This window comes from Eremothecium sinecaudum, chromosome VII, assembly GCF_001548555.1.
Source record: "Eremothecium sinecaudum strain ATCC 58844 chromosome VII, complete sequence".
NCBI classification, from domain to species: domain Eukaryota; kingdom Fungi; phylum Ascomycota; class Saccharomycetes; order Saccharomycetales; family Saccharomycetaceae; genus Eremothecium; species Eremothecium sinecaudum.
The window spans coordinates 274810-292005 of record NC_030898.1 but is presented as its reverse complement, the minus strand read 5'-3'; the positions used below and the strand labels follow the sequence as shown (position 1 = coordinate 292005).

Genomic DNA, 17196 nt, shown 5'->3' with positions numbered 1-17196 from the left:
AGAAAAACAGCACTTCTCACGCACATACGCTCTCAGACAAACTGTTTGCCACTTGAGGCACAATTAAGGTTTGTTACTTGTACGTTAATTAAAGAAAAAAAGAGGACAATAAAAAATAGGAGATAATATGTGTTATTTAATATTATCCTAAACTGACCTTGTAAATAACGTAAACTCATTTCATATCGGAGTACTTTTAGTTCGGAATCTGGGACAGTCAGTTTATAACACACAACGTGGTTGGCCTGAACTTGCATAATTGTACAGCGTTGGTTTCATGTTCAACTTCAGGCAACAAGTTAGGCGAATATTGTTAGACTGGACGGTTTTTGTTTCGTTACACCCTAAGCTTTGTATAGCATGCCCATTGTTGTTATTAGTTTTTGCATTTCCCAATTTAAAGGTATATGGTGGATCGGGGGTTGGTGATAATGGATTTAATGGGTATGTTTCAAGTGTTGGGCTGAAGTACGTTGAAACCGCGAAGGCAAATGCGTCCTTCACGCAAATTCTGATCCAGCCTAACGATGAAGCTAATGTGTTAAATAAACGGTTTTTAATGGAGTGTTATGCTCTACAGCAGCGGATCCTGAAGGATCTTGGGCCTGAGCACGTGTTTTCGGTGCATTCGCCCTTTGAAGCGTGGGAGAACGATGAACGGAGGCTGGCGAGCGACCAGATGCCGATATATACGATTAATGAGTCGCCGCGTATGCTGCAGGGGCTTCTGCAGGGAGTGACTCAGTTAAACGGGTACATTATGTCTGCGCGAAGCCTTGCTATCATGATCTTAACAATGCGCGAGCAGACTGCGCACACAGTGGGTATCTTGGCCGAAAATCTTAAAGCACTCAAATCTGTATCGGAAGTGACTAGATACTATATCTACGGCGGTAATGCGATGTGGGATACTCCGCAAGAACTGGTGCAGTTTTTGCTTGTGCGCATGACCAAGTGGGACTATGCCATTTTGCTAGTCATGTATCTTGCAATTTCAGCTTACTATACGTACACAACCTTTTCAGTTCGCCACCTCAAGTCGCGGTTCGGCGTTTTCATTGCAGGAATATGCCAAATGGTCTTGGTTCTTGGTACAGCTCGCACAATCACCGAGCTGCTTTTCAAGGGTTCTAATGATAATGTGCCTTGGTGTCTTTTGTATGTGCCGATTATGATTGTTGCTGTGTCGACGTTCGCTGACTTGAACAAGTCCACGAACGGGACTACTATGTGTACGAGTCCAGAATACGAAATGGTTGACATGCAGGCTGCTAACATGGCGAATGGTATCGGTGCATCTCCAATTTCGCCGTCTTTATCATCAGGTCCAACGAGTAGTAAAGATTCCTCCTCTTACCAGGAGAACTTTTTTGAATCGGTATCTCGTTCTCATTTTAAATGTCTCATCAGTGGGTTACTATCAATTGCAGCGGTCATGTTCTTATTTCCATTCAGCGGAAAAACGACTTGCTTCCTTGTATCTTCGTTAATTTGTAATGCATTCATGGCCACAACCTTCTTCACAGCAATATTAAGCTTAGATCATCGAAGGTTCAACATGAAGGATTTACTATTCATGAAGGATAGCGATGAAAACTTCGATGTTTCCTTGGATAAAGACTTTAAAGCGATGGGCTTCTGCAAATGGATATGCTTTCTGATAAACACAACACCAGTTTTGAAAGTCCTTTGGGTTTCACGCTCACTAATATTCGTTTCTCTCTACATGATCCTTTTTAACTTAAGATTTGCCTATGTGAGGTCCTCATCTTCTTTATTGTACAAGATATACACAGGCGGCTTTTTTAAATTAATGGACTCTACTAGAAGGTACCCAACAGCGGTATTTGATCTAAGTCTAATTACACACGAAATAGTGAAACTGCTGGAGTCTAACAATAAGAATCAAATTTCATATACTGTAATGATTGAAAAACCAATTTTAATCATGAAGGATGTTTTGGACAAACACGAACTTTACGGGCGCAATTTTACTGAAGTTTTGAGATTATTCAATTCTTCAATGTTTTCATCTTATAAATTTGACGGTTACTATCTCTCTAACTTTTTGGTATGCTTAGTATTGGTTGCTGCATCTACATTATTAATTTTGCAACAATTAGCCGAAAAAGCAGATTTACAAAATCCGGTTCAACTATCATCTCCATGGTCCGCGAGTTTCTTTTCCTCTTGCTCTGGTTTTTCTACAAGAGCTACCACTAGGAATAACAGCCTAGCCCCTAATACTGCATTATTGAATACCTTTCCACGCAATGATCCATCGGACGGCATCGGTCGTAGTTGCTTTCGTACTAAAGAATTAGCGGAGCATGGCCACAGTTTGGACATAACATATATTGCTACATCTCAATCACCGTTTATTGTTTCTGTTGGCATGGATTACAAGATTTTTGTTTGGTCTCCATTAGCTAGGCCAATGGTAAAACCAACCCCAATTCCCTTGGATCGCAGATTTTGGCCTATTTCACATGTAACGATATCCAACAATGGTTCTTTCATTGCTTTCTTTAACAGAGTAGGAAAGGTAACATGCTGGTCTCGGACGCTAATGAATTTCCTATGGACTTTAAAGCTGAATAGTGCAACTCCATTGGAGGCGTTCTTTAGAACTAGAACTGTTCCTTCCATTCTCAAACGGAAAATTGTTCGAAAACCTTCGGATTCCAGTATTTTATCATCAAGCACTGGCAAAGGATCAGTCCGCAACGTGCCGTTGACTAGGCAGAATAGTATTAAATCAATGACATCCATGGGAACAACAAGCGGAGTTGACTCCTGTTATGAAAACCCTTCAGCTCCTTACAGCAGTGCTGAACAAATCGGTGAAGAGGAGTTTGTTTTCGTTACTAGTAACGGTGATTTATGTGTCGTTGATATGGAGGGCAATATTAAAATAGAGAAACTGACTCCATCCTCAGAACCTTTGGTTTCATGCAAAAAGTTAATTTCTCCAAGAATCAGTGATAGAATAATAAGTTGTAACGTAAAGGGAGAGCTATTTGTGTCTACTGTTTTAAACAACAAATGGAGAACCAAGAAGTTATCTATACAAAAAAACGCATTCAATGTTATAACGCCAGAAAACTTTAAGTACGGCCTCTCAATTGCGTCTAGATTAGACAATTCTCATGATGAAGCACTTGATCCATTGCCCTCACCTCAAGAAAACCCCAATTTAGATTCTGATAATAAGTTGTTGATGGTTCATTTTGTAGGATTTATCGGTCGAACAAATGGAAACAAATTGGAATTCATTGATGCTCAGACTGGTACCTTTATTAGGCACTTTACTCTAGGCAGCTTTATACCCAATTCTTTGAAGATCTTCCACGATATGCCTACACATTGTAGGTTTTGCGGAAGTGCTTCTGTTGCTTCCTTTTCAATAGCTTATTCTGAGCCTGGTAGTCACACGTTGGTTATGCATACCTATCAACTTGCAAGCAAAACGAAGAATAGTATATGTTTGCGTGTGGACCGTGACCCTAGAGAAGTTCGTTGCTTGGGTTTAGAGTCTGTAACAGAGAAGAAGCATTACCTTCCAAATGTTGAAAATTGGAATGTCACAGAAAATAATATGATCATTGGAATAAATCGGAAATCAGAAAGCATAAATGATCTTAAATCTGGTGGCTCAACATCCATGTGTAGACGGCCTTTGGAACCACATGCAAATAACCTTCAGAATCGAAAGGCGGGAAGTAAAAACAAAGAGGTACATCGACACGAAATGGTCTACAATATACATAATATTTGGGAAGGTTGGACAATGAATGTGAATGGCAATGTTGAGTTTCATGAGATTCCTATAGGTTTAAATGGTCTTATGGTTAACAAGATCGTAAATATGGAAAAATTTGGTGCGAAGTCCATTGTGGTTGCTTTCGGTAATATAATGAAATTATTCTATCTAGGTAAAGAAGAGTTAATATTAACTGCTGATTGTGCGGGTTCTAATGGGGAAAACACTGGTTTGCGTTTTATTAATAAAAGGAGAGATCGCCTTAACAATAAAAAGGCCTATGTCTCTACCATTTATAGTAATCTGATTCCTGAAGATTAACAAATAAGCAGAAAATATTAACTCCTGTTGTTTTCACATAGTTTGGACGCAGGTAGATATGGACGAGTTAGAAGTATTACACTTGAGTTTAAAGGTATATATTTCTCCTGTAAATATTTCTATTACGCTGTAAATATATTATTATTCAATCAAAAATTGACAGGAAGAATTTAAAATTATACTACAATTAATCTGAATTTCCTCCTCCTATGTAATCCCTGTGTTTGTCAATCAGCCCACCAAAGTAATTAGTGTGATAAGATTTAATTAAATTATTAAACAAATAAAAACTTTTTTAGTGCTTAATACAACAATTCTCCTTTACAATACAAATTTATTAAAAAAACCGAAATTGTAGTGATGTATTAAAAAGGAAAAATGTTTGTACAAGCAATGGTATGGTATGATATGATAAGCATACTGGTTGTTTTAAACTGACCGAGTTCTCCTGCAAATTTTTACAGTTGATGCGTAAGCATCGCCGCTGAAGACCCTTTGGTGTGCGAGGTAGAGGTGTTCATAGTCCAATATGTACACTTAAATATAACTTGTTTGCGGGTTTTAATAATAGCCCTTTCTAGTCTTTCATAACAGCCTCAAATAGCCTAATCTTATTAACAGAAAGAATATGGTGCATACGAATTCATCGCAGACGATGGTTGCTGTCAACGCAACATTTGATTTCTCTTCCCCATTCACTATTTAGAATTTGTCTTCCATTGATTCTTCTACTTGGAACAGGGTCCAAGATAGAGTATATCACGTTTCTACACCTAGCGCGTTTTAACTGCTCAATGGGCTCATAACCGGCCTCGTCCTTTCTTCCCTTTAGATACTTGGCGTAAAACTCATCTTCTTTCTGAGCAGTTCTCCAAAGTTGTCGACCAGTTCTCATAGCCATGTAGATTGTACCACACGCCCAAATATCTACAGGACGAGGATCAAATTCTTCAAGGGTATACTCTTCAGGAGCGATGTAAGGACTAGAGCCACAAACACCACCGCTTAAATGTATATCTTTTTCCCATGCCATTCTGAAACATTCACCATTTCCGAAGTCCGTGATCTTCAAAGTACCATTCGATGTTAAAATCAAGTTCTCGGGCTTCAAATCCCTATGGCAAACACCCATGTCGTGCATATATACGACACCGCGGATCAACTGCTTGAAGAAGCAGTCTGCCTCCATATATTCCAACCGACCAGCAGCAATAATCAACGTGAAAAGATCCCCACCAGAGCAGTACTCCATCACTTCGCAGTAGTCTCCCTTTGCGTCCTGGAATAAGTCTAAAGTCTGAATGATATTTATATGTTTCAACGAAGACGATATGCAAAACTCTGAAGTTAATCTACGAGAATATTTTGCTGGGTCTTCGCTAGGGCGTCTTTTGAACTCTTTCACAGCATATAGCGCTCCATCTCCCTTTGAACCCTTCTTCTGGCAAATACGAACCACACCAAAAGTACCCTTACCAATCACTTCCTGGCAACGACCGTACTTCTCCGCAAAACGAAGAATATCTTTGTTCGTCTCGCCCTTACTTCTATCTTTATCGTTTACCCCATTATCAGCTTTATCACTGCTGGTTTTCAAACTAGCAGTACTCTCACTACCAGCACGGTCGGTTGGTTGTGCTGCAGCAAATTGTTTCATCAAACCTGAGAACAACGTTGGTAAGTCATCTGACCCATTCGTAGACCCTTTACCGTTAGCCTTTACAGTAGCACCCAGTAAGATATTGGGCACCGCTGATTTGGCCTCCGCTCGCAACTTCTGAGCCCCTAGCATGTTCTTGATCATAGAAGATAGCTTTTCTTGTCTCTTAGCATTCTTCAAAACATGCTGGTGAGTGCCGTCCTCGTGGACGACAAACCGACCGCAACTCGAAGGTTGCGGGGCCCCTGTCTGTTGCGGTACCGGGGACACCTTCTGTGACGACGGAACTGCCGTCGTGGCGGGAGTCACCGCAGGACTCAAAGGCCTGCCGCTATGAACCGAGTCCGACTGCGACTGCGAGGGGCCAAGAGAATTATAGTCTGGCTTCCTACCGGACTCAGCTCCCCCTCTATTCGGCGAAACTGGAGGAGTAATAGGTCTCGAACTCACAGGAGATAGAGCCGATCCTGACCGAGATGTTTGTGACGAAAGCGTAGGCGAGGAGTTAACAGGTGACGAGTTCTGCAATTCCTTAGGAGTAGGAGAGGGCTTCGCAGCCATTCCAGCGCCAAATAACTTCCCAAGCTTAGACGACAGAGTATTCTTCCTTGGTCGTTGAGCTTGAGGAGCAAAAATAGTAGAACCTGATACCATATTACAACAGTATTATTTTACTTTGTTGCTAATTCACTATATTTTCTTTTAAACCCTTCCTTTTAAAAATTGATTCCAGTGATACGTAAAAGTAATAGTGTATTAAACAATGCTCGGTGTAAAATATTTTCTCGTTGTTCTTCTTGGTTCTAAGTCCTTGTTCCTTCTTCCTCCCAAACAAAAATTTAACCTGAAACCGTTGCCTTCCTGCTCGAAGTTTCTCTATAACACTTTCAAGGATTGTACTTTCCTTTCCCGCGCGATCCACTTTCAATAAAGTCGAGTTTTTAAGCCTAAATAAGTTTCCATAGCGGTGGTTCAAAAACCGAAATTTTTCCCTGTGCCATTTTTGCGATGAGCTGTTGTATGGGCTTTTTTTTCTTCTTTATTATGGTGCACTCTACAAAAGGACAAGCAACAAATAGCGCGGTGTTTGGGTTAGTGCTGAGTGAGATTTCCGAAAGCGGTTAAGGGGCTGATACTGGTGAGAAACTGATCACCTGATAGTTTCGTAATGGCGGGCGCAGTCAGGGGCCTCAACTTAGCTCCGCGCCCCTTCCCTTACATCAATCAGGGCGTGTGGCGTAGTTGGTAGCGCGCTCCCTTAGCATGGGAGAGGTCATCGGTTCGATTCCGGTCTCGTCCAATATTTTTTGCTGGTTTCACCGGTGATCGGCAACGGCAGGCTGCCATTTTAAGTTCCCAAAAAGGGCAGGGAGCAGACCAGGAGTTTTTACAGGCGAAGGCTGGTTGAGGCCTGGCAAAGTGGACCCGCCGGAGCACGATTAGGGATGCAACTCCACAGTGGTCTAGCTTACGGAGGGTTGTGCAGCGAGGCTGTGAGCATGCGGACAATTCTTTTTGGCTGCTGCTAGTATATATGAAGAAAAGAAAAAGAGCGCAAACCCTGAAGTTTTAAGTAGCAGCCGCCCCCCGCTGGACGTTGACTCCTCAAGATGGGGATGGAGTCATGACAATGGGACGGTGGGCAGCCGGATCGGCTTATAAGCGCATGAAAGCGCTCGCAAGTATCGTTCGGGTTCTATAGTGTAGTGGTTATCACTTTCGGTTTTGATCCGAACAACCCCGGTTCGAGTCCGGGTAGGACCTTCTTTTTAACGTTATTCTTTTTACACAAACAGCTCTTTGTTTGGGGTGTGTATTAGGGTCTGGAGAGCCTACCAGCATCACCATCCAACCTGTGGAGCTGAGCTTGTTGGTTGGTGTGCGTGTTGCTACTTGGGCGGCTACTTAGCTTCAGGGTCTCGGAGTACCAAAGAGGAAAATTATCTACACATGGCGTCAGATTAAACCATAAAAAATGTCACAAACAGATGGTCAACCGTTGTCAAGATTACGGAGACGTGTGATCTAAAGTTCAAGGGTATCGATGCGCCAGAGCGGGTGAAATCTCGAAGGTTGGTTCGTGAAGTCAGATTTACGTCGCAATGTGTGCATAAATCTTTTGTGTCACCGATCTGACAATTGAGACGTTTTTGTACAGTTCCCCTTCGATAAATAATATATAAAGGATACCTTGTGGAGTTTTGATCTCTTGAACAATTCACTTCACTAGTTCCGAGATCCACAAGCAAGTAGCACCTGCGAAGAGCGGTCTGAGAATCAAAAGGTAATTAGTATTATTATACCAAACACCCGAAACAGTATACAACAGAACTAGACTTCTTTCTCCTCGAATAATTCAAAACTAGATTTGACAAAAGCAAACTCACATATAGAGGAAAGATCCCACCATCCCACGAATTTAAACGAAGTATCATCAATCCATAAGTACCAATACATTACTGGCTTTTAGATTCTGTTACATCGAAATTTCATCTGAAAAAATATCCTATATCTTCAAGCATAGAAATAGACATAGACAATGGCATCAGAAGCAAACTCTGCGACTCCATTGAATTCAATTTCATTAAACGTCCAAAGACAAACTAATGTGCAGGATAAAGCTATATCCCATCATAACGTTGCGAATAGTATTGTGAAGCATGTGAAAATCACAATTAACAATCACGACGTATCCCCTGGCGAAGAGGATGATGATGAAGATGAAGACAACAAGGATGACGAAGTGGCAACTGACATTGTGAAACTCGATAAGAATGAAAGTCGGTCAATTTCTTCTCAGTCTACGAATTCATCGGGCACAGATGGCACAGACATCGTTAAGTTGGGTAGATCTAAAGATTCACCAACATTAACTAGCAAAAAACTAGTCGCTTTATTCATTGGTGATTTGGATGAGAAGGTTACCGAAAAGAATTTGAGGGATACTTTTAATAAGTTTGAGTCGTTTGTTTCGGCCAAGATCTGCATTGATTCCAATACCAAAAAATCACTTGGGTATGGTTACTTGAATTTCTCTAATGAAGAAGATGCCGAAAGGGTTATTGAGGAATTTAACTATATTCCAGTCTTTGGCAGGGAGGTGCGCCTTATGCCATCTCTAAGAAATTCTTTCTACCGTAAGAACATAGGAACCAACGTTTTCTTTTCAAATCTACCTTTGGAAAACCTCGCGTTGACGACAAGGGTATTCTACGATGCATTTAAAAAGTATGGTAAGATATTATCCTGTAAGTTGGATAGGAGAAAGAATATTGGATTCGTTTACTTCGAAAAGGACTCTGCTGCAAAGGAAGCAATTGCAGAATACAACGGTAAAGAATTTTTCGGAAATAACATTTTATGTGGTATTCACTTTGATAGAAATGTCAGGAAATCTCCAGAGTTCGAGAAAAGGAAAGCAAGATTAGAAGATATGACTTTGGTTAAAGAAAGCTTAGTTATGGATAATAATCAGGAAATTCCCTCGGGATCCAAAATGAAAGGACCACACCCAAACGCTGTCTTCATCAAAAACTTGCCTCTAAATCCTGATTCAGACTTATTACTAGATTACTTTTCTCAAATTGGTCCTGTAAAATCAATCTTTACATCCAATGTTTCAAAGTTAAATTCTGCATGGGCATTCATTACATTTAAGAAGGGCAGTGACGCCCAAGATGCAATTGATAGTTTGAACCATAGTCAATTAGTAGGTAGGACTATCGAACTATCAAGAGCGCAGAAAAATTTCCAAACAGATATCGATGCTGCAAATGCAGGCTCCAGTTCCAACGCAGCAGGTTCTGCGAAGTCCACTGACTCTGATGGTTCTCCACAGCATAACTCATCATACAAGTTGACAGTGTACTTGAGTAGCTTGAGCTCTATTTGCAGTGAGCAATTCTTGCAATGCTTCTGTGCAGAAGAAAGAATTAAGACAAAAAGAATCTGCATTCGTTTCTATGATGAATCAACACTGACCTTTTCCGGCTTTGTCCAGTGTCAGACAAGAAACGATGCAAACAGATTGTTTGAGTTGTTAAACAAGAAATTATTGGGAGACTCTACGGTTAAGGCTTCTTGGAAACCGTGTAAGGAGGCCAAACCGATCAATACCGCTGTCGCAGCTGCCCCCGCAGCTTCCCAATTAAAACCACCAAATAGCCATAAAAAGCCAGCCGCGCCAGTTAATATCCGCAGGGAACCATATATTTACAGGGCACCAGCACCAGAATATAGAGGGTACAATCCTCTGAAAAACAAGATGCTACAGCAGCAAGTTTTAATGGCTCCATCAAATGCAAAACCAGTGGTAAAGGATCCAAACTCTAAGGAAACATTCGTTGCTTTGAAGAAAGAGGTGCGCAGGTATATCGATTTCCTAAAATTCCCATTGGCTACGAGGGAACAAAATCTAAATATTATCAGCAAATATATTCTGGAAGTCTTTTATCAAAATAGAATAGAGGCTATTACTAGAGTTTTGTTGATGAAACAGAATCATAATTACTTTGAAAGACAATTCCAAGAACAAGTGGAGGAGTCTATTGCTCAATTAGGGTTAGAAGGAAGGTAGTTAAAACCCCAGCAATCTTTTAAGAAATAATTTTCGGTAAATTTTTTTTTTCTTTTCAGTTTTGGTTATAGATTCTTGGATGACAGGGCAGGCTTTACTGACATCTTTAATGACACTGATGTAAAAAAAAAAAAAAAAAAAAAAAAAATTCTAAAAAAATTAATGGGAATTCTGATAAATTGAAGAAATGACTACCATAAAAGATATAGGACCGCAATTGTCCTTTTAACTGGAACCGACATCTGATGGCTTTAATGGGTATATGAACCGTAGATAGCTATGTATTTTATTATTCTTTGCAATTATCGTATTTATTATTTAATATTGTTATTATTTATCAGTCGATATGATAAACGATATATATACACACACAACACATGCGTACGCGCAGAATGTAAACCACCACACGTGGTCCTCTAAAAGTAACACTATCTATGTAAAGGATCCACTGCATTCATAGACGAAATCAAACTTTTGTAACCGAAACCCCGTCCGTGTAGGTGAACTATACAAGCTCTACGTAATTCGCAGGAAATATGCCTTCTCTACCGTTGGCACGTCCGGTCCACCAATCATTTTGCGTCCGTGACCTTTTTATTATTGTGATAACATCTCCCTTTCGGAATGATAAATCTCCAAGTAGCTCCCCTCTAAACGTATATAATGCGACAGCCTTTGGAATACCCTTTGCAACAGCCTTTGGAATACCTTTTGCTGGACGATGATGAACTTTGACGTTCTCTTGTGATCTATTCTGTCGTTTTGCCAAAGCACCGAAATCAGGCTTTGTAGAAGTAGGTCTCGTTGGTTTTAAACCAGTAGCACTGTTCACTTGTCGGAAAGTTTCCGTTGGACCTTCCCAGTCATAATTGTTACTATCATGGCTCAGACTTCTGGATGAACCATAACGGGAACTATGTTTCTTAATCTGATTTTCGCCACCGCGCCATTGGCTATAACTACTATTAGATTTACGGGCACTAGAAAATGATCCATTTGCAGAATTAGTGTTTGAAGTGTCAGTGTAGTAATGGTCGTCAGCATAGTCATCGTCATACTCGGCAGAAACTGTGGTATCGGGACTATCTTGCCATATTGTTATCATTGGTCTTCCATCAAACTCAGGTGAGTTTAAAACACGGTACAAAGAATCAATCCCCAGAGATGAACTCATGCGTCCTGTTAAAATCTGTTGTGCACTGTAATCACGTCCATAAAATTTCCGATTGGCGTCCCTTCTTTCAATAATAACAGACCCTTCAACTGATACTCCAGCAAACAACCCCTTTGTCTTCGAATAGGAGAATACTGCAGCAACTCCGCCTAATGAAGCGGTTGCTGCAGCCTCAGCATTTCTTCCGAGCGGTCCGGCAGCCACAGAGACGTTGCCGCCTAGAGTTATTGATCCAAGCTGCGAGAAAGACTTCACAGCATCTTTGGTGTTCAAAATAAAAACAAAATCAGTCAATTCCACACCAATCATGCCACCTGCCCCCGCGCCTGCCAACGCAATAGCGGAAGGAGCAGACCACGATCCGTCTCTCAACCTGGCGACAATAATACCAGAACCAGCACGTCCACTAAATAGGAACCCCGCTTTTAAAACGGTGATTATAGCCAAACCTTTTGCATTTTTCAAGACACTAGGTGGAATAACTTCATCCGCCCCTAGAAACTGCTTAGGTTTAATAAAGGATGCTAAAACCTTAGCCGCTTTTCTAAGTTACCAGTATAAAGTTAGTATAATACTTCTAAGACGCTTAGAACCAATAGTGGACACCTATATTTATTAAAGTTTAATTTTGTAACTCAATAATACGGTTTAATACTAAAAGTGTTCCTAACCTTATAATACCATAAAAAAACTCACATACTTTGACTCTGCCTTCAAGGAGCTCGGGATAGGGTTGTTAATAGCCATTATACAAAGCTGATAGTGGGTATTAGAGCTTCCCTACGGTCCTGAGAATGCTACTTTTCTTGTTATTTCAGGTTATTAGTTACTTGCAAATTTAAAGGGGTGCTCAAATAATTTTAAAAAAGACGGACAACTTTTAAACAATACGATAAGTGGCTAAAGGTTAAGTAAGTTGGTTATATAGGTTGGAATTTTACTATTATATTGCGATTTGAAATGTCAGAATGGTGGCTTAATGCATTATTCGATACTTACGACAAGGGAAAGCAAAAAGTTGAGGATTTTGGCGTTACAGCTACACAAGCTATAACTCACGTTTATGGTATTACTAAAGACGCGTGGAGTGAAATTATAGAAAAACAACGTTTCAATGAATATTTAGACAGCTTTGAGCTGAATAAGTTAGGTTCTGAGATCCCAAGATCGTCTAAAGTTGCCTTTAGTGAGAATGGGAACGAAGGTAAGATTTTTAGCGTTTTGGTGGGTATTTTGAGCAATCGAGCACTTAAGATAGGAGCTGGTATTACGGCAGCAGGGATCCTACTTTATGGAGTTGGGAAGTTTGCTATCCCAACTCTACCGGCTCATTTGGAGACCGACAAGGAAGTTTTGCTTATTATTGGAGATATGTCTGATCCAATAACGAGGTCTTTAGTGTACGATTTGTACAGAAGAGGCTTTATTTTGTTTATCTGCAGCACCAAGGAAGGAAATGATACGCAACTCGAGGAGGAGTACGAGCAGATTCCGTCTCCTTGGGACAAGGAGGACGGGTTGATACATATTACGTCTTTGAAAGCGTCTTTGACGCGCTTTTCGAAATACCTAGAACAGGAGAACAAACACTTGAGGGGTATCGTTGTGATTCCCAACGTGAGCTATTACACCTCAGGGATCTTTACGAATATATCATCTGATCAGCTAAGAACCGAATTAGCTGTTAATTTTGTTAATATTTGGGGTATTTTGTCGAGGCTCATTCCTCAGTTTAACACTGCCTACAAAGACAAGTTGCAGGTAATAGTGTGCAATCCTTCGCTATCGAAGAATCTAAACGTTCCGTATCACTCACTAGAGGGCTTAGTCTCTTCGCTTATGGATTCTCTATACCAGATTATGAAGAACGAGTGCTCGTACCTCGCTGATGTCTACCAGTGCCATTTAGGTATCTTGAACGTCGCTGCCAATGCCTCTAACTATAAATACTTGACGATATCCGGCAGTCACACTATGAATTCGCTATGCACTCCGATTTATGAGTTGCTATTATCCAACGACTACATATGGTTCCGGTTCAAGCGCTGGCTCCAGGGCTCAACGTTATACTGTGGTAAAGGTTCTATCATCACAAATTGGTTGAAAACATGGACACCAGTATGGATATTGGAGCTAATATAGAGGGTAATGGCTGGTTAAATAATTGTTACTTAGTGCACTGCTAGTAATTGGAATCATATACAATAGCACCTTGCTAATTTCGCCCACAGAAAACTGTGGTGGTAGCGTTCATACATCATATGGCTTGTATGCTCAGAAAATAGATTATGTATTCATTAGCTGCATTGTTAAAGCGTCTAATTGTTTTATTATTGCACTTTTAGCAGTTCCTCCTAGCGAGCTTCTCTTCTCGACCGACTTTTCGAAGTCGAAGACCTCAAAAACGTCTTCTTCGAATCTTGGATCAATGTTTTGGAATTGTTTCAGCGTAATCTTGTCAATTCCGGAAAGACCGTTCTTTTCTGCAAATGCAACACATGTTCCAGATATGTGGTGAGTTTCCCTGAATGGCACACCTTTCAATACCAAGTAATCGGCTAGATCGGTAGCCAACATCTCGACAGTCAAAGCCTTGTGCATGTTCTCTTGATTCACAGTAAGAGTGGAAATTAGCCCGGCTGCAATTGTACAGCAGTGCTCAACTGTGGTCAAACAGTCAAATAGCGGCTCCTTATCTTCCTGCATGTCTTTATTGTAAGTTGATGGTATTGATTTCATTGTCATCAGCAGCCCTGACAACTGGCCAAATACCCTTCCAGACTTACCTCTGAGTAGCTCAAGGGAATCGGGATTCCTCTTCTGTGGCATTAAAGAGGATCCCGTGGAGTAAGATTCCGCAAGCTTCACAAAACCAAACTCCACAGTTGAATAAATAATTAGATCTTCTGCAAATCTAGACAAATGGTTCATGAACAAGGTGCTCCAGAACATTATCTCGACTACAAAATCACGATCTGATACAGCGACCAACGAGTTGCCAATAACACCTTGAAATCCCAAACCTTCCGCTAAATACTCTCTGTCAATCATATAGGGATGTCCAGCAAGAGCGCCGGCCCCTAGAGGCGATTTGTTCAGTCTAGTGACAAGCTGTTTCAGCCTATCAAAGTCTTCACTGAAGTAAGTGGCATAGCAAGACAGCCAATGGGACCACCTGATGGGTTGTGCACGTTGCAAGTGCGTATACCCCGGCATCAGTACGTCTATCTCCTCCCTGGCTCTGAGAATCAGAACCTTGATCAGACGCTCGATAGTAGGGAATATTGTATCATAAATAACCTCACGACAGTAAATCCTCATATCCGTAGCAACTTGGTCATTACGAGATCTTCCCGTATGTACCTTACCTGCAATGTTTTGCCCAATTATCTCACCCAAACGACGCTCATTGGCTGTATGGATATCCTCATCATCGGGCTTCTTTTCAAAAGTACCATCGCTCCATTCCTTGTCAATCTGTCTCAATCCTTTATGGATATTCTCCAATTCACCTGGGGTAAGCAACCCCACTTTTTGGAGTCCTTCGGTATATACCTTCGTACCCTGCAAGTCCGCCCTATACATTCTATAATCGTAGGGTAACGAGGCATTGAATTTATCCATTAAAGGATCGATCTTCGTTGTAAAACGTCCACCCCAAAGCTTTAGTGAAGGGTCTGTAGATTTCATAGTGATATTTCAAAGAGATGACTGTTCTTAGAATTATACTTATTAGTAGTTTAATTTAGTAGTTACTAAAAGCTACTCTTAAGAAATAGCATCTGAACATGATCAGCTTTATATATGTCATATAATTTCGTATTTAATAAATTTTATTTCGGTGACTCAATGTATTATAATGAGCCGGAAGAGTCTTTTACGGTATGAACATTTTTACATCATCCCTGCAGCATTATAAAAACTTCGACTAATAACGTCAGTACCTTTGAACGATATATGAGTAATACTTGTGACTGCAATTATATAATGCAAAACAGTTATTAGTTACTAGCCCTATTTATGGCTTACATCTACCGGTGAAACGAGGATACAATGAACAATCTCTGACGGTGTATCTGTTACATAACCAAGCTAAGATACGTTCCGTACCAATACCGTAACCACCATGTGGGGAAGTACCGTACCTTCTTTGGTCAATGAACCAATAGTAGGAAGATGGATCAATGCCTTCACGGGTGATGCCGGCCATCAATTCCTCAGTAGATTCGATTCTCATAGAACCACCAGTAATCTCACCGACATTTGGCATTAAGACATCGACCGACTCAGTAACACGAGGGTCGTCTGCGCAACGCTTCATGTAGAAAGACTTTAGAGTCAATGGGAATCTGGTTAAGAAGATTGGAACACCGATGGTATCTGTCATCTTTCTTTCGGCAGCTTCTGCGATGTCGTCACCGAACTTGAAGGCCTCGCCTTCTTCGTTCTTTATGTCATGCTCGTTCAACCACGTAATTGCATCTTTGTATTCTAGTCTCATGAATGGGGTGGTTGGGGCCTCGAAGCCGGGGTTCAGCTGCTTGACGAGCGGGCCGGCAACAGGGTCTTCCAAAATGTATTTGACTGTGTTAGTGATGAGGCGTTCGATATGGTCCAACAAGTCCTCGAAGGACAAGAAGCACAATTCACCTTCTATGTGACTGTATTCAGACAAGTGTCTTCTAGTGTGGGACTTTTCAGCACGGAAGGACTCCTGGATACAGTATACGTTACCTAGGGATGGTAAACATGTTTCTAAGTACAATTGAGAGGATTGAGTCAAATAAGCCTCTTCTCCGTAGTAGTCCAACTTAAACAAAGTAGAACCACCCTCAACCTGAGTCTGCACCATGCATGGTGGGGTAACTTCGGTCAAACCTTCTTCATCAAATACACGACGGATAGACTTTAAAAATGCCGCACGCACCTTCATGACAGCAGAGATAGTCTCACCTCTCAAAACCAGGTGTCTTTGATCCAACAATAGGGAAGGATCAGCCCCCTCTTGCACCTTGTTCGTGAAAGCTTCGTCACCAGATGGAGCCAAACCAACAATTTCGTAGTAGTCCACGTCCAATTCAACGCCACCAGGAGCGGTCTTACCCTCTGGCAACTTCTTTACGGTACCATACAAAGAAACAGTAGATTCAAGAGTCAAAGTGCTAGTTTGGTACGCCTTAGCCAAGTTAGAGGACAACACAGCTTGTAAATAGCCGGTTCCATCTCTTAAAACGACGAAACCAACGGACTTACTCAAACGAAGTCTGTGAATCCAGCCGGAAACCTTAACTCTCTGGTTAACAGCTAAATGGGCCTTGTTGATCTTCATTACCTCAGCCTTTGGCAGGTTCTTATCTTCTTCTATAGTAATGTTCATCAACTCGAGCTTTTTGGCTGCATCCTTAGCTTCTTGCTCCTGCTGTCTCTTAGCTTGCTCCTCAAGCTTGATAGCCTTCTTCTTGAGACCTTCAGCACCTTTACGGGCCTTTTTTAGTGCAGATGGACTAATTTCAAAGTAACCATCAACCTCTTCATCTTTCTTATAAACCATTAGTTTTGGCTCATCGTCGCTCTTACTAGCAAATAGCGCGTAAGCAGCAGTTTGGAATGGCTCTTGCTCGGTTCCACTTCTAGAAAGTTCATCCCGACCAGTTGAGTCGTTAATAAACACCGCCATAGTTGCTTGTGGATCCTATAGAAGT

The 17196-nt window shown here is 41.1% G+C and overlaps 7 protein-coding genes and 2 non-coding genes across 9 annotated transcripts, besides 1 other annotated feature; 5 read left to right on the top strand and 4 right to left on the bottom strand.

Annotated features, from left to right (window-relative positions):
- Window positions 1-277: 277 nt before the first annotated feature.
- Window positions 278-4084, top strand: AW171_hschr74167 (HGL193Cp; the record flags this gene model as incomplete). The annotated part of the gene is made up of 1 exon (XM_018133694.1): window positions 278-4084. One exon carries the CDS (start codon window positions 278-280, stop codon window positions 4082-4084), a length of 3807 nt encoding a protein of 1268 aa, XP_017989143.1.
- Window positions 4085-4727: 643 nt separating this feature from the next.
- SAT4 (serine/threonine protein kinase SAT4) lies at window positions 4728-6398 on the bottom strand (the record flags this gene model as incomplete). Its single annotated transcript, XM_018133695.1, has 1 exon — window positions 4728-6398. One exon carries the CDS (start codon window positions 6396-6398, stop codon window positions 4728-4730), a length of 1671 nt encoding a protein of 556 aa, XP_017989142.1.
- A 573-nt stretch (window positions 6399-6971) lies between these two features.
- AW171_hschr74165 lies at window positions 6972-7044 on the top strand. The gene has a single exon. It is a non-coding gene; the product is annotated as a tRNA-Ala (tRNA).
- Window positions 7045-7436: 392 nt separating this feature from the next.
- Window positions 7437-7508, top strand: AW171_hschr74164. Its single transcript has one exon. It is a non-coding gene; the product is annotated as a tRNA-Gln (tRNA).
- Window positions 7509-7827: 319 nt separating this feature from the next.
- Window positions 7828-8154: a sequence feature (Syntenic conserved sequence found in Ashbya gossypii, Eremothecium cymbalariae, Eremothecium coryli).
- Window positions 8155-8283: 129 nt separating this feature from the next.
- Window positions 8284-10320, top strand: PES4 (Pes4p; the record flags this gene model as incomplete). The annotated part of the gene is made up of 1 exon (XM_018133696.1): window positions 8284-10320. One exon carries the CDS (start codon window positions 8284-8286, stop codon window positions 10318-10320), a length of 2037 nt encoding a protein of 678 aa, XP_017989141.1.
- A 505-nt stretch (window positions 10321-10825) lies between these two features.
- AW171_hschr74161 (SYLF and SH3 domain-containing protein) lies at window positions 10826-12241 on the bottom strand (the record flags this gene model as incomplete). The annotated part of the gene is made up of 2 exons (XM_018133697.1): window positions 10826-12038; window positions 12195-12241. The coding sequence occupies 2 exons, from the start codon at window positions 12239-12241 to the stop codon at window positions 10826-10828; spliced, it is 1260 nt and encodes a 419-aa protein (XP_017989140.1).
- Window positions 12242-12454: 213 nt separating this feature from the next.
- YSC83 (Ysc83p) lies at window positions 12455-13636 on the top strand (the record flags this gene model as incomplete). The annotated part of the gene is made up of 1 exon (XM_018133698.1): window positions 12455-13636. One exon carries the CDS (start codon window positions 12455-12457, stop codon window positions 13634-13636), a length of 1182 nt encoding a protein of 393 aa, XP_017989139.1.
- Window positions 13637-13780: 144 nt separating this feature from the next.
- ARG4 (argininosuccinate lyase ARG4) lies at window positions 13781-15184 on the bottom strand (the record flags this gene model as incomplete). The annotated part of the gene is made up of 1 exon (XM_018133699.1): window positions 13781-15184. The coding sequence occupies one exon, from the start codon at window positions 15182-15184 to the stop codon at window positions 13781-13783; it is 1404 nt and encodes a 467-aa protein (XP_017989138.1).
- A 328-nt stretch (window positions 15185-15512) lies between these two features.
- Window positions 15513-17171, bottom strand: DED81 (asparagine--tRNA ligase DED81; the record flags this gene model as incomplete). Its single annotated transcript, XM_018133700.1, has 1 exon — window positions 15513-17171. The coding sequence occupies one exon, from the start codon at window positions 17169-17171 to the stop codon at window positions 15513-15515; it is 1659 nt and encodes a 552-aa protein (XP_017989137.1).
- Between the last annotated feature and the right edge of the window lie 25 nt (window positions 17172-17196).